This window comes from Pseudopodoces humilis, chromosome 13 (assembly GCF_049639895.1).
Source record: "Pseudopodoces humilis isolate 2021_Gansu_Grassland_sample_001 chromosome 13, ASM4963989v1, whole genome shotgun sequence".
NCBI lineage: Eukaryota > Metazoa > Chordata > Aves > Passeriformes > Paridae > Pseudopodoces > Pseudopodoces humilis.
In genome coordinates, this window is record NC_142212.1 from 11,377,555 (window position 1) to 11,398,282 (window position 20,728).

The 20,728-nt window shown below is 43.9% G+C and overlaps 1 protein-coding gene and 1 long non-coding RNA gene across 12 annotated transcripts in view; one reads left to right on the forward strand and one right to left on the reverse strand.

Annotated features, from left to right (window-relative positions):
• Positions 1-12,830: 12,830 nt before the first annotated feature.
• LOC106628135 (uncharacterized) lies at positions 12,831-18,684 on the reverse strand. 2 transcript variants are annotated; one of them, XR_015773719.1, is made up of 3 exons: positions 18,056-18,684; positions 14,314-14,504; positions 12,831-14,208 (listed from the first exon to the last, which is right to left on the reverse strand). It is a non-coding gene; the product is annotated as an uncharacterized LOC106628135 (long non-coding RNA). The 2 variants fall into 2 exon arrangements; XR_001331416.2 differs by lacking the exon at positions 18,056-18,684 and adding an exon at positions 17,357-17,480.
• SLC6A6 (solute carrier family 6 member 6) overlaps positions 17,353-20,728 on the forward strand; it is a 57,389-nt gene continuing 54,013 nt past the window's right edge. For 3 of the 10 annotated variants that reach the window (XM_014251559.2, XM_014251560.2, XM_088062020.1), the window contains exon 1: positions 18,013-18,058. In XM_014251559.2, the coding sequence (XP_014107034.1) occupies positions 18,028-18,058 (31 nt within the window). In that variant the 5' untranslated portion in view covers positions 18,013-18,027. Of the gene's footprint in view, positions 17,456-18,012; positions 18,059-20,728 lie in introns of those variants that run through there. The other 7 variants (XM_014251564.2, XM_014251567.2, XM_014251563.2 and 4 more) reach the window with 5 other exon arrangements.

The following is a 20,728-nucleotide window of genomic DNA, read 5'->3' on the forward strand; positions in this document are numbered from 1 at the left end:
TGTTATCTCAGTGTTCCCAAAGCAGAGCAGTTACAACACATTTCTGATTAACATAATTTGTTTTAGGAATTCTGGTTCCCTGGAAATATTGTCACTCCAAAACAAATGCACACTGCAAATTCTCTGAACTTCAGCTTGTTAAACTGCTCATGGAGAACAAAAAGTACGAGTCAGGACAAAATGAGTTTGTGACAAAACTTTGCACAACAGGGAAATAAACTCCAGTAAGCTGAAGGAAAAGATATTACATCTATTACTCAGTTTGCATTTTTACTTGAGTATAAAGGAACTATAACTATTTTCTGTCAACAGCTTACAAAGAAACTTGTTCTGAAAGTGATGTATGGTGAGAACTTGCATCTAAATTGGGTACATCTAAATTAGACTGAATACAGAATACTCCTAAAGGTGGCTTGTGGTTAGAGCTAGCCAAAGAATACAGAAAAGAGTTCACAAATATTGAAAGAAAAATCATCCCCAAACATCAGAGGCTCCTCCCCCCATATGCTCATTGTACAGGAGTATTTTGGGGATAGTATGTTTATTTGGGTTTGCACTTTGCAGGCAAGTGGTCCCCAGTTCTTTCCCAGAACGTGCTGTTAGGTATTCTCCTCTTAGAGTGCAAAACATGGCCAAGTGTTTTGCTGAACAAGGAAAGACTTATAAATGCACTGGGCGAGGCCCACAACACTGCTGCTCTGGCATCAGTAAGTGGCAGGGATTCTTTACATTCTCTTTCTCATTTACATTAAGCAAACAAACAAAATTCCCAACCGGTGAAGCCCACAAATTATGTATGTAGCCAGGCTATGTAATCACAAGTTCCCCTTATGGTTACTTTTATTTCCCTCTCACTCAAGCTTTCCTCTGTCTGTATCGCTGCTGGTCTTTATTAAGCCCCACATTCTACAAACATTTATGTGCATGATTTACTTCATACTTTTAAGCAGTTGCAGAGTTTTCAATAGGTGTTAAATAGATAATGAGCTAGAACACAATAGAACTGCATATCTGCACAGATCAGACTAAACCCAGTGAAGTTACAGCTCTGCAGAAAGTTCAGCACTTGGGGAAGAGTTTGCAGGGTCTTAGCTTGTAGGGTCTACCAGAGCTGGCATTTGTGTTTGTGCAACACCTGGCACAAAGGGACTCCAAATCTGACCAGGATCCCTAGATCCCAATATGCTGCAAGTAATGAACTGCTCCAGGAACTATAATTAGGCACCAAACAGCAAGTACTCAGAGTTCACAAAGACTCTAGCACATGGTATTGCCAATACATCTGCTGACATTCACATCTGTAGATTGTTCATTCAAACACTGCCTGTTTTGGAATACTAAAACATTCCTACCATCCATCAGCTGCTACCTGACCTCTTTAAAATAAACTTTCTTAATGGACATGTGCCTGGATCACCAAAGAGACTATCAAACTTGGCACTGCAGAGGGAAAGCCAAGCCCAGTGCTAGTGATGGCTCTGCATTCTTACTCTCAGACATCCTGTCATCATGTCAAGGTTATGGCACAGTGACATGGGGCATGAGCTCCCCACCTGCACACTGCCTCTACAGCATTTAAATCATTATACCAGGAATTCGTTGCACACTGTGGTACAGGGGTACACATAATATCAAATAAAGGAAAAGTGAATTACTATAAGCACATTGTCATGGCTCCAGTGGATATTCAGCCGTGACAACAGTGTGCCAGGCTGAGGGGCCCAGCCGGCAGCTGGCAAAGCATGTTTCATGTAGCTTTGTGAGCACAGACTATGCAAATGTATTCAAAGGATGTTCTCAAGGCAAATTGGTTGGAGCTAAATTTGCCCAGATGCTCTTGAATCTGCTTATTAGAGTCCTTAGCTTGAAAATTAGCTGGAACTGATGAGTCAAATCAGAGCTGACTTTAGAATCCTTGCATATTAAGGAAACCACAACTGGATTAAATGTGTGCATGTCTATGTAGCGTGGAAATTCAGCTCTCAGTGCCTGATCCTACTGTTCCCAAGATGGGGGTTTTACAATGAATGCTTAATATGTGGAGAGCTCCTGGGGAGGCCTGGGCAACTATTTTGCCTTGAGCTTTTAGGTCAAGAGAAAATGAAAAAACAGTTTTCTCTTCCATCATGGCTTTTGATTTCTGTACTTGCATTTCATTTTGCTTGCAGAGGCACTCCCTGTCAATGAACTCATGCCTTCCCACTCCTGTTACATGTTCCATTACCAAAGGTGAATAATCAAGACAAATATGAAGAATGAGAGATGTACTCATTTATTCAGATAATGAATGTGAAGGATGAAATCATCTTAAACCTGAACTAAAAACAACTACTTTAGGATCCTGTTATGGCAGCAAAAGATACTGGAAGGAGGTGGGATTGTGTTATGTCAATGACAGTGGTATTTTCGTTTCCTTGGACTTCTTTCCCATATAAGAAGACTATTGAGGGAAACTATTGGAACTTTTCTTTACCTGAGTATTGACTTTAAGAAAGAAAACTGTGTCTTGAGCCACTCAAGTTTGAGTCAGTGTCTTCAAGACAACTGGTAGAAAATATCTGCTTGCCCATGGGGCATTTTCACAGACTGACCAATGTTCTTCCCATTTGTGCCACCTCTGCAGTCCTGGCAGAGCTCCAGGGCAGCAGCTCTGCCATCCCTCGTCTCTGTCACCCTGTGTCAGACACCAGCTCAGATCAGCCTTGCCCTTGTGGCAGCTACACTGTGTCTGACCCCTGCCTGGGTGTACAAAGGTGGGAAAAGGGTGGGCCATTTCCTGCGCTTAAACAACTGAGCACTGTTAGCTCAGGGACAATTGAGTCTCTGGTGTTTATACTGTCTTTGTCTGCATAAACTGTATGGACACAGTTCCAATGCTGCCACCAGGAGATTTTCTTGCTGTTATTCATGGTGCCAGCATTCTACCCTTAATGTGTATTTTGGGCATGTCCATCTTGAATCAATACCTCGAGCCTCTTGAAACTTCATTGTGGTTATGTTTGGATTTATTCTTTAATATTTTTCTTTTACTGAGGAAACCAAAGCTGAACACAGTTTTATGACATACAGTCTTCTCCATGCTCTGTAGAAGGTAAATGTCACTTCGCTGTGATGCATTTAGTCTACTCAAGTATCCTCAAAGAATTTGACACCAAGGATGTCCTAAGGGATTGGTCTCCCAATGCCACCTTCTGGGATTTGAGCACTCAGCTCAATGTAAAGCTCCATTGCTGAGTCACACAGAGGTTTTCAGTATCTCACACTTCACAGAACCTGGACACCTTTTGCACACACCAGCTGTGTGTGTAAGGAACTCAGGTTAAATCAGAGAATTTCTCTTCTTTCAGCCTCCTGCTTTTCTATCTGTGTTGCAATGATTGGTCCCCAGCTGTGAGGAAATGCAGAAAGCTTCTTATTTAATAAGTTTTGAGTAATCCTAAAGAAGCCAATCCCTCCCTCCCCAAAACAGCACAGTCTGTGCTTGTTCAGAAACAACTTCATAAATAACACCAGAAACTGAAAATATCTTTCTGGTCCCATAGGCTGGGATAGGATTTATAGTATAGTTACACTGGCATTCAGTCCATATATACTTATCATTTCCTCCTGAATTCTTCCCTGCCTTCTTGATGGTGTGTTGGATCTGCTAATAGTGGAGAAGCTCCTGTAGAGGTGAGACCGGCTTGTACTCAGGAGAAACCAAGAGTTAGACCTATTTGTATATTTTGCTTGCCTTTGTATTTAGTTTCTACATCATCCTGGGATAGCATGCAATTTTTCATTATGAAAAATATTTGGAAAAAAAGCTTAGGGAAAACTACAGATTTAAAATAAAAATAAAAATAAAAATAAGCCCTACCAAACAATCCAACCCTTGTATTTGTCCATAGAGCTTACTGACTAAAAGAAAATGGCATAGAAGGTTCCTGGATTTATGGCTCCTCAAAAATCCTTTTGTTCCTCAATGACAATTATACTCCTGAGAAAAAGTCAGATGTCAGATCTAGCCCTGGCATCTTTCAGGGGATTTTTCCTAAAATCAAGAGGCTTTTCCAAGCCTGGTGGTTTCACATGTTATGACTGATGTTTATTCATTTGTCTTCTCTTCCCATGGAACTGGCAATGGCTGTTCTTTCTGTTTCCAATACCACTCTTATGTCTGTTGCTCTAATCTAGCTACTTATATAGTCTCCAGCATTGCACTGTTTGAGCATATCCCAAGAATTAATTTAAAAAAATCTACGTAAACCCCTTAGAACAATAACAAATTCTCCTTCCTTCCAGCCTTATCCTAGGCAAGAGTCTCAAATTTTTGAGCTTGTATGTGCATGAGTAACTCACTGAGGCAAAGCTGAATTGAAGAAATGGATCCTATCTTCATGTGGGAAAACAGTGTGAAAGGCTGGCACAGGAAAGGCCACAGTGGTGACATGGGCAGCTACAAGACTTTGCCAGGACTAGATGTGCTTCTCCTAGATTTTCTTCTCCTTGGCTCCAGCTCAATAGTATTTTCTATCATTCCTGGAATATGGCAAGTCATAAAATTTTTGAGGGGCAGAGGGAAGACCTGTTTTTTTTCTTTTAACAAAGAGAAGTACTAGTTCTGCCTGGAGATGAGCTGCCCTGATCAGCTGTCACTGGAGGTGTTGCTTCTATTTATTCTGACTGCATTTGGATCAAAATCAGTATTTTTGTGTGTCTCCTCTCCTTCTTTGTCTGGGAATTGTTGTCTGCTATTGCTGTGGACACTGTAGTTCCCCAAGAAAAAATTCATCCTGCAAATTCAGTCTCGATTTTAGATAGCTTTCTCTCCAGAGGTTGTGAGTAGTTTTTAATGGCTTGTTGGGAGCCTGGTTTTACCTGTTACCCAGTTTCTGTGCCTTGGAAAGGCAGTCCAGGGGAAGGAAAGGTTGATGAGTCTGTGGGTCCAACAGCTTTGGGGAAGAGGGCAAATCCCATATGTTTGAGGTGGCCAAGGTGGTGGTAAAAATTTAAGTGCATTAAGTCTTACGTGAATAAGAACAAGCTGAAGCTCTTGCCAAGAGCACTGAGTCCAAGAACAGCAAATGGAAGAATTACCAATGTATAAAAATATAAACAAACACATGCCAACATTAATTGGAGGAACATGTCCTTCTCACTGACTTTAGCCCATGTGACTGCACCTCTGCTGTAAGGGACACGAGCCCTTGATTTCTCTGTATATAACCCTTGTTTCCAGCTGAGGGATTAAACTGCATGTGAGGAAATAATTGAGTGCTAGATGGCATTTTTCACACACCTCATTTTAGACCTGGATCAACAAAAAGAAATATCATTATATCTCATATTTGTGCTAGAAATGAAGCGTTTTGCGTACTTGCAGGAATGAGATACAGTTGTCTCAGAAGTTTTTGTTGGCAATAGAACAGGCAGCTGTCAACGCTTCAGCCTAGAAGTAGATGCAGCTCATTAGGACAGTTGGATATCATCAGATTAGCTGGGCTTGGAGATAGGGTGAGACAGGAAAACATATGACAAGAACTGGCATCACAAAACCTCCCCCTTCAGAAATACTACCTCAAAACCAAGGAATGTTGTGGTTGATCACAGCCAATATCAATACAATATATCCTAGTTTAATGGCAGACTTGCCAAGTATTTCAGCATGGGTTTCAGTGCCCCTGGTACACATAAAAGTTATGGCATTGGTTCTGGATTATTTACTGAGACTCTGGTAATGATGTTCCTGGCATAGCACTCCTTGCAAACACGTACTTTGGAGGAGTTCCCATACATTTTTTTATTGTCCTCTAGAGCTGTGGTGGCAAGCTGTGTGAAATCTATCCAGAAAACTGGAAGAAATCAAAACTAAAGGGAAAAAAACAACCAAACCCTATTAAAGATGTCAAAGCCTTTCTTGCATAGACTTAAAACAACGTCTGAAATCAAAAGGATATGTATTGACTGTGTAAGAGTTGTGGGGGAGGGAGCCTTAGATTTTATTTCAATTCCCCTAGAGGACTGCTTGATATATTCTGTACAGTTCTGGGACTTTTTCTCTTTCTGTTTCTGTTTCCAGTCTGAAAGATGCTTTCAGACTGCAAACAATTCAAAGATGAATAACAAACACAAGCAACAGCAAAAAATACCTGAGTGGCAGCAGGGCCTAATTCTGAAGAAAGCTTAAACAGACTTGTTTCAGTGACAGGTCAAGGTGACCAAGGCCCTCAGCAGTACTCCATGGATACGTAAAAAAATGTAAATGGCAGTGGGCAGATGAAGTGTTTGTCAGCATGCATTGCCATGGTTTGTTTTTGTGTTCAAAAGCTCTTTGTTCTAAGCACACTTCTCTTTTCAGAGCATGAGCTTTAGCTTTGCAACCCAAGCAGCAGGGATGCCTTGTGTTTCTTTAGGACTTTTCATCAGATGATCCCCAAATGCCTTAAAAGGGTGAATTAAAGGAGCTTCACATTTAGAAAAAAATAGAAAAGGATTAATTTCTTTCTTCCAAAATGTAGTCAGCTCTGGTGTAAAGTAAAAGACACTCCAGTGGGTGAGATCTTCTCCCTTTACATTGCTGCAGAGTCACAAAGGATTTGTTACCCAACCTGAGTTCCTATCTGGGGACACTGAGCAAAGGAAAGAATGGCTCCCGAGTTATGGAGAGTGTGCTTCAGCAAGCAGCACCAGGAATAGAAGTTGTATCAAATTAAAACACCGGGGAGAAATAAAAGAGATAATTGTGATTTTCTTGAAGGGCATTAGGCTTGATCGTCATAACTGCTGCATCCATTCTTAACAGCAGCGAGGATGTACAGACATTTGTGTGATTTCTCTGCTGAGCAGCACCTCTGCTTACTCGGTACTGATTTGGGGTTGCTAGAGCAACACCAAAACCACTTCCTACAGAATGTGGATGTGCTCTGCAGGCCTTCCAGGTCTACATGGTTAGCAGAAGTTAGGAAACTTCACAGAGGAAATACAATGCAAAGTACTAAGAGATGTGGAAACCTTAAATAGGGATGTAAGTCAAACCACTATTTAGTCGATGCTGAGTGAAAATAGGAGCATGATGGCCTTTAGAACCTCTTTAAAGCAGTTTTTAGTCTGTTAATAATCAAGAGGAGATTGCTTTATGAAACAAAAAAATAAACAATTTTGATTTTATTTGAACAGCTCCCTTCAAATACTATTTTTGTACACACTAACATGTGACACCCATGTGACATAGTTTTAAGTCTTATACTTGCATTCAGCATTCATTTAGCTTTCATTACTGACAAAATTTTAAATGCCAGAGGATGTACAAAACATGCTGGGTGATTTGCAAAATTTCTGGTGTTGGAAAATTTTTAATGATGAAATACTTTATTAATTGCTTCAATTTTATCTGATTCCTGGCTATTGCCACAGGAATCTTGAGGGCTTTGCAGCAAGGAAGCTCTGTACTCCCTAAATTATCATTTCTGGGATTATGCTAAAGCACCATGTAAAAACAAGTATTAATTATTATTCAGACAATTCTCTGTTTGAAACACATCTAATTGAGAAAAAATTAGGAGTTCACCTCTAGGCTATTTACTAATAAAATCCCCAACTATTTCTGTAGAATTTCATTTTCTACTCAACTGGTGTGATCCCAGGAAAGAAAGTTCAAGGTCTGCTTAACCTGGAGATTTTTCTCCAGTATGCTTTCTACTGAATTAGGAATTATTTGAGTAGTGTTCGTGCTAAAAGTATTCCCGATGCTTTTGATGCTGAGCTTTTGCTTTTTGGCTGTTGTGTGTCCTTGGCTGTAGCAATAATGCAGCAACCTCTCCTCATTTCTCTCATAGTCTCAGAACAATTGACATTTTGGTCCATGCCCAGAGAATCATAAAATCATGGACCATAAGATGAAAGGAGTGTTTCTACAGGCACTTGTGATGAAATTACTCCTGGAATATTGCAGTTGTTTAAAATTTCACCTTGCTGGAAAGTACTGGCAGCTTGAAAGGAGGAAAAAGCACCAGACAGCTTGAGAGCCTCACACATAACAAAAGATTAGAAGGATGGCTTTAGAGCCAAAAGACAAGTGGTGATTTTGACATGAGCACAAACACAAAGGTCAATGTGAATGTTAATACATGGGAGAGATCTCATTTACTTTATAGCTGAACCAAGGGATGTAGTTCCTATACATTTATTCCCTGATACAACATGGTTAAAATTATGTATTGTAGCTGGGCTACATCCAGGTCAGAGTTGCACACAACCAGCAGACTAAACAGCGTGCCCTGGCCACAGCAGCTCCTTGGAGAGCACTCCAGAGCAGGGACAACCAGTGGTTGGCACCTACATCTGGTAACCATGTCCCCAGGCCACCAACACACACAGGGAGTGTTGGGCTAATGTGTGACACTGCTGCAGAGAAAATGCCCTTGGACTAGACAACAAATCCCAGTAGTGTGACTGGCTGGGAAGCAGGTACCCACAACAGACCCACTGCCAGCAGCTGGGGGGTGCCTAAATCTAGGTTGGGCAAAATATTAGACACTATGCAGAGTCTGCAGCCGCCCAGCACAGGCAGGGAGACAGCTCACTTGTGAGATGCTGGAGGTCTGCAGACATCTCAATGGGTCTTGGCCTTCTCTTCCATCTCTGATTGCTGCCCTGCCAGCCTTGGAGTACATTATTGTTTATTACCCAGAGGGGACAGCTGAATTCCTTCTACAGCAACAATATTTTTTTGTGATGCCAATGCCATGACCTTTATTCATGAAAAACAAAGTACAAATGGGGAAAGCAGGGTGGAGCTCTGTCAGAAATGTGATGTAAACAGCTACAAAGATGTGGCTGTGCTCCTCCAAAGCCATTTCCCACCAGGTAAGGATCAGAGTAACAGGCATTGCAAACACAACAGAGATCCTATCTGATATTTTGTTAAGCTAATTGCCTATACCTAACAGCAAGGCTTAACAAAAATTGCCAAATCAAACTTTTGGTCAGATTAGACAACATCAACAACAATAGTTTCCAAAGGATTTTTGGAAACAAATTCCCATTCCAGGTATATGCTGACATTTAAAAAAAGCCTTCCTCTTTTCTAGCATTCATGAAAGTAACATGAACAATTCAGTAGAAGAGCTCCCGTTTTGTTGTGGAAACAGTCTCCGCAGTACCCTTGAAAATTCATCCTGAGGCAAGTTTGAAATAATTCATGCTTTTGCTCTTACAAAAATATCTCCATGTTTAGAGCAAACAGCTGTTTTGCTGGTGGAGGCCTGCAGAAACGTGACCTGTATTTAAACCTGTATCTTACTGGGAGAACTGGGAGCTTAGTCTCCCAGCAGGGAAGCAAAATTCAGGCAGTGACACATACAAAGACTTCTGGGGTGGAATTCAGCTTGAGGGGAAACCTGAGTTGAAGCCAGGTGGAGTGGCCATGTGGCAGCGTCCTCTGCTCTGGCTGGAGATGAAACCTGTGTCCTGAGCTGCAGCAGGCCAGGGCATGTGCCTGGCAGATGCCTCTCCACATGGTTTCTCAGGACCTCCAGAGGCACTGGATGGAAAAGCTTGCAGGGGTCCAGCACACCCTCCACTGTGTGCCTCTGCTCTGTGACTTACTCAGCTTTGTTGCCTGGCAGTCCCAGGCTCTGCTGCTCAGGATGATGCCTGGTCACTGCCACAGCCCAGCCTGGCCATGCAGCTCCTCCATGACACCCATGGCCTCCAGCAGCACTTGCTATGGGGCAACAGGGGCCAAGGGTATCTTTGTGAGTGCCAAGGGCATCCCAAATCCACTTTGGCTGCTCCACAGTTTGCTGGGACGTGCTTCCCAAGGAAATGTGGGGTTATAGGGGCAAGTTTTCACACTTCTCTCCCGTGAGCCAAACTTCATGAGCCCAACAGACAAACTTGCAGAAGTAAAAATGAGAAAACTTGAGGACTCTGGCTGACACAGAGAGTAAGGGACAATTGCTCAGCGCTACAGGCAGCCTGTGACCAACTGTTTACAAAATATTAACCATTTCTGGCGCATTTAATGATCAGTATGTGATAATATTGGGCTTTGATACAAATCAGAGCTGACTAAATTGGCCAAAGAAATTTAGAGGCCCAAGTCTGGATAGTTTGTGCTTCGTGCTGAGCCTATTCCACCCTCTCCCCTTTACCCACCTTCTCATGTACAGACAACAAAGCAGGATTGCTCTGGCTAGGAGGGACAGGCAGAAATGGCTCTCTGCAGGGATGCACTGCTGGGTCGGTGGTGCTGCTGCACCCAGATAAACTTTCCAAAACCAGTCTCTGCCCAGGTTGGGACATAAGCGTCAGGTATCCCAAAAGAGAAGTGCAGGGATGCCGCAGTGAATATTGCTGAATTTATTTTAGGCCACGGAGATTCTGGCTGAAAGATCACTTGGGAGCGTGCCAAAGGTCCAGAAAAGGTAACTGCTTGGGGAAGCTCAAGGTCACCCACGCCTGAGGACGTCCCCTCAGTGACACTGCTGCCTGACGTGCTGCCAGCAGAGGTGGAAGCCCAGGCATCTCCTTGGAGCACGCAGGCGATGCTTCGAGTGTTTGTGGCCTGGCTGTGCCAGGGGACGGCGGGCAGGGACGTGCCGGGTGGATGCTGCTGCTTCCCTCGCCGCCAGCTCTGCCTCCCTGCCACCAGATGCAAGCAATTTGTTTTGCATTTGGACTGGTAGTCTGGAAAACCGAAGAGCCCTGTTTTTAAGTTTATATTATATGCTTGCTTTCCAGTTCTGTTAATTAAAATCATGATACTGGATGAGCAGTTGCTGGATAGTTTGCAGGGCTCATTTTAAATTTCTTCTTTTTTCTAGACACTCAGGCATTTGAAACCCTTTCTCTGCTTGCACTGCATCAATTCACCTAGCTAGAAATTCTATCTGTCTGAACTTGTACAAGTATGCATTTGGGAATGGTTTTGTTTCTTACAGTATTTTCTCCCAGTGTTTGCCTATATATACACCAATGTAATTTGTCAGAATAAATGAAGTAATTGAAAATTATACACTCCTCATAACTGTTTCACCACCACTTTGAGAGGGAAGGGAGCAGAGGGACCCATAAGCAAATAGAAAGAAATGAGCATGTATGAATTCACTCAAGTAATCACTATTCTTCTTTGGTGAGTTTAATCCACCAGCTTTTCTGGAGCCATTGTGTAAGTCACGAAGGCTCAACTGCCCCAGCAAGCTCTCCACTCTACATTTTGGGACTATTTTCCACTATTGCCACCTGGGATGTGGTTAGGCCAAGCCTGCCCAGGTCAATAATCAGCTCCAAATTGAAATGGAAGTGGTTCTGCAGGCAGCCTCAGACTCTGTTGACCTTTTATTGCTTTCAGAGTGGATTTGCCACATCTTCTTCCCTGTCTCCCAACTTGCATCTCCTGTGGCTTCCCAGATTCCATATTACCTTAGCTGCACCCATGTAACTACTCTGATTTGGCAGGACCTGTTACGCTTGTGAAGCCCAGGAAATCTCTGCAGGCCATGCAGCAGCAGGATATTCAGCTGCAGTGTGGCAGGTGTGTTACCAGCAGGGAAAGAGGCACATTCACCATGTGCCTCATCAGCAAGCACACCTTGTGCTACTGGAGTAGTGCTAATGAGGACTTGGTTCAGTGAGGGAACATCACTTAAACTGCCCAGATGTGAAGCTTTGCTTTGAGGACTGAAAATGTTGAGTGTGGACATGTGCAAGGACAGGCCAACATCTGCAGCATTTACTTTGTTTTGCAGACAAAGCTTGGAGTCGCTCAGCAAATCTTCTCCCATGCCTGAGTGAACATCACCTGAGCTCAGCAAAGCCTTTCTATGCAAATCCCAGCTGCTCTGCATTGTGTCAAACAATGACTCCAGAATTAGATCCAACAAGATGTCTTTTTTTTTTTTTTTTTTAGCAAGCACATTCAGCAACACAGCCTTTTCAGGGTTTATATCTTGGTTATTATTACTACCATTTGCCTTCTTTTGGAAAATTGAACTCATGTGATAGAGGAACTTCATGTGTCAAATTCTGATGCAGAAATTCTGGTATGAGTGCTTCTGTAAAATACAGAAGTGGAAAATGGAGGTTCTATGGTAGGAAATTATTTTCTTGGGTTTTTTTTTTTTTTTAATAAATTTTATATGATTGAGCCAGCAAAGAACAATGCCAACATCAAAAAAATCCATTACCTGTTGATCTTGTCCTGTTTTTGGCAAATTTAGGCAGGCAAGATTTTGTAAGAACTGTTATGTAATAGTTCAGGCAAAAAAAAAATGATTAAAAGAGATAAGTTACCATATATCTAGTACTAATAATCAGATTAAAAAGAAAAAAAAAACAAACCAAAACAAACAACAACTGGGAAGTGCAATAACTGGATTTGCTAATGCCATATAAAATAAAAAGACGAGCACATATTTGGATTTTGCACAGGGCAAGTGTCACAGATTTTTCCCTAGGGAACAATACTCTATTGGCAAAGTGTGGTCAAATGCAACAAACAATTCTTTTAGGTCTTTAATTACTGCAATTCTGTTTAAAAGTTAGAAGACATTAATTTTAGCTTGTGGAATGCAACTGTGAAAGAAAATGGGTTTCCTGAATTTTCAATGATTGACTAAAATTCACACACATACTGGTTATTTTAATTTGAGGAAAAAGGATTTTCTTTCTTTATCCTGTTACATAACACTGGATCTATTCTCCCTTGAACACACAAGTATGATTATCATTAATCTTAAAGGGAAACAGTTGTCTTTCAAAATCCTTTCTGAATTTCTGAATTTTTATCTATTTTTTTTTAAAGTTAGATCCCAAAGGACTGGATATGAATTGAAGATGAAAGCACATTGTTTATTTTTTTAAATTAGATTACTTTAATCTCATTTATACATAGTTCTTCTACAGTTCTTCCCAACAGCAATAGTGAAGAAAAAAACATTGTTTTAGAGTTACTTTCAAAATACAAAATATACAGTTCATATAGCATCCAGCAGGAGACAGAGTACCTGTTATTGCTTTTTTAGCTCATTTTTATGAAACTGGCAGGCTTTCAGTTCAGAGACATTCTTTCATAATACTTATATTTTTCATTCTATAGTGCATCACAAAGATTTTAAATTGCTCAGGAGATCTTGAAAATCCTAGCGAAAACCTTTGGATATATGAGAGGTTTTTATTTCCAGGTAGCTGACTGTCAGTTAATTTGAGACATTCACTTTTTCCAAAAGCCAGTATGACCACTTTGGTTCCAGGCTGGTTGGTTCCTCTGTTTGCCCCTCACTTTAGGAATCAGCCCCTGTAAAGCAACAGGCATTTCCAAACTCAGCCGGTGCTCAGAAAGAACCAGCTCCAGCCTCTCAGCCTTGCTAAGTGCCTCAAGTTAATTTGCAATTAGCTTGATGTAAGGAAAGGACTGGTGCAGGCAATCCCATAATGGCTAGGCAGTCTCAAATATAAGCAAAATAGGCCACCCAGAGCATTAAAGCAAGAGAATTTAACTGGCTACTTTTCAAGAAGACCTGTGGTTTTTCATTGCCTTTGTGTTCAACTTGTAAACCAGGTGTAGGGCTCTATCACTGTCAGGCTCATATGATGGGAAGTGTATCAAAAACACAGGTCATATTTTGATTTCCGCTTGATACTTTATTTATATATGATTTATATGGACAGACTAAGAAAAATTAACTGTCCAGGCTATAATTTTATCTAAAATAAACACGGACAAAAACTACAGCAGCTTAGTGGATTGTGTGGATCAGGTACATATCCTGGTATGTAACAGCAATAGCAACAATTTATTCTCCAATCTATTAATGCTTAAAATCTGCAATCCAGAGTCACTCCGTGATATGCAAATCTCTTACAAAATCTGCTTCCCTTTTTCAGGCTCAGGATCCTCTGCTATACAGGGGAACTCCAAAGACTGACCCCATGTAACTTTGTGTAGGAAAGTCATGTATAGAAAATCATTAATGCAATGGACTTATTCAGACCTTTTTGCCATTCTTGCTTACACAATCCTTTACAGACAGTGCAGTCCATTTCTCTCCTCCATTTCTGCTGGACTTCATACCTGGATGAACTTGTTGGGTTTTTTTTTTTTAATTTTAATGTTTATTTGTAAAATCTTCCCAATCCCTGCAAAATCTCTTTTTCCATTTTGGTCCTGAGTCCATGAAACATCATGTTTCCTCTAACAGCCAAACAATGAAAAAAAGGTTTCTCCTGAAAAATGAAGAAATATTGAATTGGTTACCATTTAAAAGTTAATGAGAATTTGCTGATGAGCATATTTTAAGTCCTGGTGTAATATCCCTCCCTCCACCTCACCTTACAGAAATCTGAGTTAGCTCTTCCATTCCCTTTCATCCATCTGAAATCTGGCTCTCACATCCCTGCCCCTTGAGACCTCTTTACCCGGGTGCAAATACAGTGAATCTCTCCTGACTTTCGTGCCATCTCAGTAGATTTCCACACGTTGTAGCCAAGCTGGGGATTTGGCCCAGTGTCTTTTTTAAACCCTGTGACCCAGACATGGAGATTAAAAAAGAGTTATGTTATCGGATTAAACAGATACAAGAGCCACTCGCTGCATCAGCATCCAACACCTTAAAACTCCAGCAAGATCAGCATGGTAATGGCCAAAAATAGTCTCTGAGAAAGAGGGAAAACTCAAAGGAAGGTGATGATAAACCCGTGCCTTGGGCTGGGGTGCAAAAGTCTGCCACTCTGACTGGTTGCCAAGGCAGCCAGGGGGATATGGTGTTCTGCTGCTATAGCATCTTGATATAGGATACACTCGAGGTATAAAAGTCATTTGAACTTTCCCTACCTGTAGCCAGAGTTATTTTGGCCTTAGCTAAGTTTGGGTTAATGTCTTCACAGCGGGGTTTTTAAGGGTTTAGGCTTGATTGCGTTATGAACTGCATCAGCGAACACTGAAATCAATAAAGCTGCAGAAGCAAAAATTCTAACAGATTAAAAACAGACCTACATGAAAAGGATAGTAATTTCAGGCACCATTTGTATGCTTAATATTATACACATGCTTATGCTTTGTAATTTGGGCTCTAACTTGTGATTTTGGTTACATAAGAGAGTGGAGAAGCCAGAAGCATTAGTGCTGCCATACGCCACTGCAGCTGAAGGCAGAGCTCCCCCAAATATTCATCAGGCACATTCTCAGAAGTTGTGCTGTGTCAAAATGAAATAGAAGATAGCAATGTGCATATTTATGAAACAAAAGGATTATTATTATTATTACTATTATTATTATTATTATTATACTTAGTTCCAGGTATTGTTTATGTGCCTCTGACTTCAAAACAGCTTTGGCTGTTGGTCTTTTACCCCAAACATATTTTTTTTAAAACACAGAGAGCAACCATGTGCTTTGCGTGGCTGACTTTTAATGAGAGAGAAGCAACAGAAGAAGAGAGAGCAAGAGACAAAATATGGACTTTGATTTCTCTAGAGAACTAGAGCAAAATATTCCACTGCTGTCAGTGGTCAGCTGTGCTGGCAGAATCCTTCACACAGACAAGGCTCCAGCCGCTACTTACATTTCACTGCTGGTTCCTAATCTGCATCTAGGCATCAACCAAAGAAGTGGCTGAGCTGGTGAGAAACCCTTTGCTTCATTCCCTAGTGCAGCCAGAGCTGCCTGTTTGTGGTCCCTCGTGGAGCCTCACAAAATGTGAGCTGCCTTCTGCAAAAGATGCCTACGAATCAAAGTTGCAGTACACAAGAAACCTGAATCAGAAGATGTAGGTGGCAGCACGGACTACATCGTTATGAGTTTAAACGAGGCTGTTCAGTGGAGATATGTCATCAATTAGCTGTGTATTTCCTATATCTCTATCTGGTTTTCTGCTAAAAACCTGTTCACGTTCCAAATCAGCTAAGATAGTGAAAATCACAGGATGCACTGGAGTAAGGGAAAATCGGATGTGTGACTGTGGCACAGTGTTTTTGGCATCCTGTATTGGCATCCAAAAGTGTGCAGAATGGTGCAGCTTTTGCAAGAACCAGCTAAGGAAATCAGCCTTTTCTGAGACCTCCCTGGAGGCTGCTGTGATGGAATTTGATCCCCCCCAGCAGCCTATGCATAGGTGATGGGTTCCTGAGGCGGTCTCCCAGTAACTGCTCTCCTTGTTTGTGGTGTAGAAAGGTAGCATCTTGTATCCAGGAAAACCTAGAGAGCAGAGGTGTGGGGACTATTCACTATCCTTCGGTCCATCCCTGCTGTTCCCAGTGCAAGGTTAGCACCGCGGGACTCCTGTGAAACACAGATGGCCCAAAATCTCCTTTTCACAACTGTACTCCCACAATGCAAATGGTATTTTGCAGTACAGAGAATCTTACTAAGTCTTCAGCGGGGATTATATGAAAATACCTCGCGACACTGTCTGCTGCTGTATTCTTTCATTAAAAGAACCAGAGGGGATGCAGGTAGGAGAGCAAGGAAGTGTTTCATATATCCGCTCGCCTGCAGGGGAAGAGGACCGGCTTTCGGTTCTGTGAAACCCGACGCAAAACAAAACGTTGCCCTGCTCGTTTTCCCCTCCGATCGCCCCCGCCGTACTTTGTTCCCCAGCTGCGACCGGGACTTCCCGGTGCCGAGAATCGCGCTTTTGGGAGGCGGCCGGGCAGAGCAGGGATATCCCAGCCTCCCAGGCACCTGCCAGGCCACTCTCCCGTGTTGCCTCCCCCGGCAGCGGACGGCTGCGGGACCAAACCTGTCCCCAAAGCCTGGGTGAGAGGCACCGGGTCCAGAGTCCAGTCCTCCGGGGAGCCACGGAGAAAAGTGCCCGCGGAGGAGCAGAGCCAGGGCCCAGGTACAGGGATGGGCAGAGGCGGTGACAGCGTCCTGGGATGCTTTTTCTGTGAGAAGGGCACTCTTTGTGTAAAGATAAAAAATAACGACTAAAAGAATGTACTGAAACGAAAAACACCGAGACGAGACCAGCGGCCGGGAGCCCTCGCTCCGCTCCCTGCCCGCCGCGGCAGCCGCGGGACGCTGGCCAGGTCCCTCGGGGCGGCCCCGCTGCCGCTCCCGCTGCCCGCGGCAGCCGCGGGGGAGGGCGGGCGGCCCGGGGCGCGCCCCCCCGAGCCGGCGGCCGCTGCCCGGCGCCCCCTGCCCCGCCCCCCCCCCCCCCCCCCCGCCGCCCCGCGCCCGCCTGCCAGCCCGGGCTCCGCCGCCGTGTCTGCGGCATGGCCCCTCCTCCCCCACACCCCTTCCTTTAGGCTCCCCCCTCCCCAGCAAAGAAGAGGCCGTGCCGGTGTTTTTCCACTCAGCAGGATGGGTGATGCTCAAAGCTCCCTCATTAGACAACAGACACGAGAGGTCAGGAAGAAAGCGCTTATAAATTACCGTTTCCTCCAGCTCGGCGCTGCTAGTCGCGCCGCACCGCTCCGCCGGACGCGCCGCAGGGGCGCAGCGGCGCGCAGGCACCGCGGCCAGCGGACACAGGTACCGGCACCTCCCGGGCGGGAGCGCGGGCGGGCGGTGGGGCCGCCGCTGCTGCCGCCGCTGTTGCTGTTGCTGCCGCTGCTGCCGCTGCTGCCGCTGCGGTGGTGGCGGTGGCGGGGCTGGCGCGGATCGCCCCTCGCCGCCGCGACGAACAAAGGGGCGGCCGCTCCGCGCCCAGCGGAGCCGAACCGAGCCGGGCCGGTGGCGGCGGCATCGTCCTCCCTTTGTCCGCCTCGACTCGGGGTGCCCTCGGGCGCGCTTTCCCTTCCCCCCTTCCATTTATTTATTAATTCATCTTTCTCCTCAAAGCCCCCTCCTCCCCAGCTCTCGCATTACCCCTGCGGTGTTTTTCCTCCCCAGCGGTTATTTACCCCACAACCCCCCACACCTTGCGTTAACTTTTTTTGGCGATAACATTCAGCCATTCCCCATTGGCGGCCCTCCAGACATCGACGGCGCACGCTTCTCTCCCCGACTATTTTTACCCATTTTTTCTCTCCTTCCCACCCCTCCCCGCTGTGCTTTCTCTGTCTGCCGTACGCTAACCTCGAGTGAAGAGACTGGTACAGGCAATGCTACATCTGATGCTAATGGGCCTACCTGGTGGGTAATACCGCTGCTGCCACTTTCTTGTTATTTCCCTCATTTTCCTTTTTATTCCCCTCATTTTTCTTTTATTTTGTGGGTTCTTGACATGCTGAAATCAAAGTGGTGATGGGGCTTGAAAATAAAACACAGGGACTACAGAGGGCAGGTTACCAAGCTCAGCGTGGTGCGAAAGGGTGATAATTCTGGGTTCGTCTGGGGGTAACTTGGATCCAAAATTCACCCGCTGGCTTTAAGATAATGAATGCCCATTGCTGCCTGGTATTATAGCAGGAGGTATGTGGGAGGACTCACAAGGTTTCCATATAAGAACATGGGAGAATTTATTTCACCCAGGCGAAGAAATGTGCAGAGTATGTGTTATTTATGACACTGAAGGCAAGCTGTGTTGTCCTTAGGCAGCTTCAAGAGCAGCAAAACTTGGTATTTAGAAATTGTAAAAGCTAATTTCTGCTGTTTAGTAAGAGCTATGTTTAAAGGGAAGCACAGACGAAAATGAAAAAAAGGAAAAAGTAGTGGGAGAGGATCCAGATAAACACAGAGAAATACAACCCCACACTTATTCCAGCACAGTTTGTACCAAGGTGTAAAGATGGAGGTTTTTGATTAGTTCCCATGTTTTTTAACCGTATTGGGAAAGGCATTAAGAAAATGTGCCGAGAGGAGCTGGTTACGTTGATAGTGCTATTTCGGTAACTGCATTTTTTTTTCTTTTTTTTTTTTTATATTGCTTGCATGTGAAAATGTTTTGAGTTTTGGACTAGCAAAACAGTGAGGGCAGTCCTGACGGGGACGCATGTCATCGGCTGTGTAATTCAGAGCTCGGATGACAGTTGCTACCGGTTTAGATTTTATGGCTTTAGGTTTGAGGGTAAATCAGCCCGTTAAAACCTGCTGCTGTGGAATTCGATGGGAGAGGCTTTGGTGAGAACTCTGATGGTTGTTGACAGCCGGGTGCTTACCTCTGGGTCTGCGTTCAGCCGAACTGACTGCTTTCTGCCATTGCCTGCCTTTGCCACAAGTGTCACGGAAAGGTTTCCTTGAAGGTTATTGGAGTTTTTTTAAGCAAAATATGTGAGCAGCTGAGGCAGCCAGCAGCGTGACAGTGACAGTGTCCTTCACCTGGACCAAGTCGAGTCTGAAGCACGAATGTGGAAGGAGGATGTCTGTGTTGCCTTGGTTAAACTGGCATTGGAAACTTTACTTTTGGTACTTTCAGAGATACTATCGTCCTATTTCCCCTTCAACTGTTTCTTATCTGCTTTTCATGTTCTTTTTTTGTCTTATTTGCTCTTTATTTGCCCTCTGTCCCTTCCCACCTCTCCCCCCTTGGTGCACTAAGGCAGCTTCCACCGGAGGGCGACAGACACCTTTCCCCTGCCCGGAGCTGCCCGGGGACCCGACCCCGCGGCCGGGAGAGGAAAGGCCGCTTCTTGCTGTCATTTATTAACCTGCTTCCTTCACCCCGCGCCGTGAGGGTTAATTTCTGTCATACTTGGCAAAAAGCAGAAGATCGCAGGTGGCACCGTGGTATCTGTAGGCCCCGAGAGGGTGGATGCGTGCTCAGGGGTGCTGGGCGTTTGATTTGTTTGCTGAAGGAATCTTGGTCTGGAATCCGGTAGAAATTTGGAAACTTTAAAATGTTACAGATTTCTGTTTTATTTCCTTTTGCTGTAACCAGGAACCAAATTTGTCATATTGGTAGTTTCAAATGTGGGGCTTTTGGGTGGGTTGCCTGGAGCTTTCATGTCACAGGTGAAATGTTGGGGCAGTAGCAGGAGGCTTCAGTCAGTGTGAAACGCTGGCAGAAAAGAGGTGCCACTTTGCCCTGGAAAACTAGGAAGACACTTTAGGCTGGCTTGCTCTTGCTGCAGAGTGCTTGGGAAACCTCCCATGCCTGAGTGGAGTTCTGTTTGTAAAGCCTCGGTGAGGATCTTGTCGTACAGCTAATCATTGCTAATATTTCAGTGAGTTTTGTTAATCAATACTCTTAGTGTATCTTAGTGGCTTCCAGCCAGGTCCTATGGGCTGGATGTTTCCAAAGAGACTCTTGGGCACTTTCCAGAAGTGATGTTCCTAGGATTTTCATCAATGTACATCAAGGCTTAGCAGCAACCTCCTATTATTTTAATTTTTCCCCTTCTATGTTTTCCAGTGCCCCATATTTTCGTCCCAGTGGGCAGTGAGGCAATGTTGCACCAATGCCCCAATGGCAGTGCTGCCAGTTCCACCAGGAAGGGGAGTCTGCAGTGGTGCCCTGCCTGCAGAAGGGGTTTTTTTAATCATGCTGGCAAACAACTCTGAAAAGCTTATGCTGATTAGTTTCTTTTAAATTTAACCAAATTACAACACTTAAAAATGGATGGGAAAACCATGGTAGTTGCAACCTTTTGTAAGTAATGTTTATTTGATTGGTCATGTGAATAAATTGTAGATCATTTAAGAAGTGAAGCTTTGAATAGATTACCCAGTCAGATTACTGCCTTCGACTTCTTTTCATCACTAACTTAATTTACGTGACCAGAATGGATCAGGGTTATTTTTTTAAAAAGTAATCCTGTGTCTACTCCAGTAAGAGCTCTATACACAGAACTAAAATTTATTCCAATGGCACACTAGCCGGGGGCTGCTTGGACTGGGTCCTCAGCCCTTAGAAGAAAAGCATGA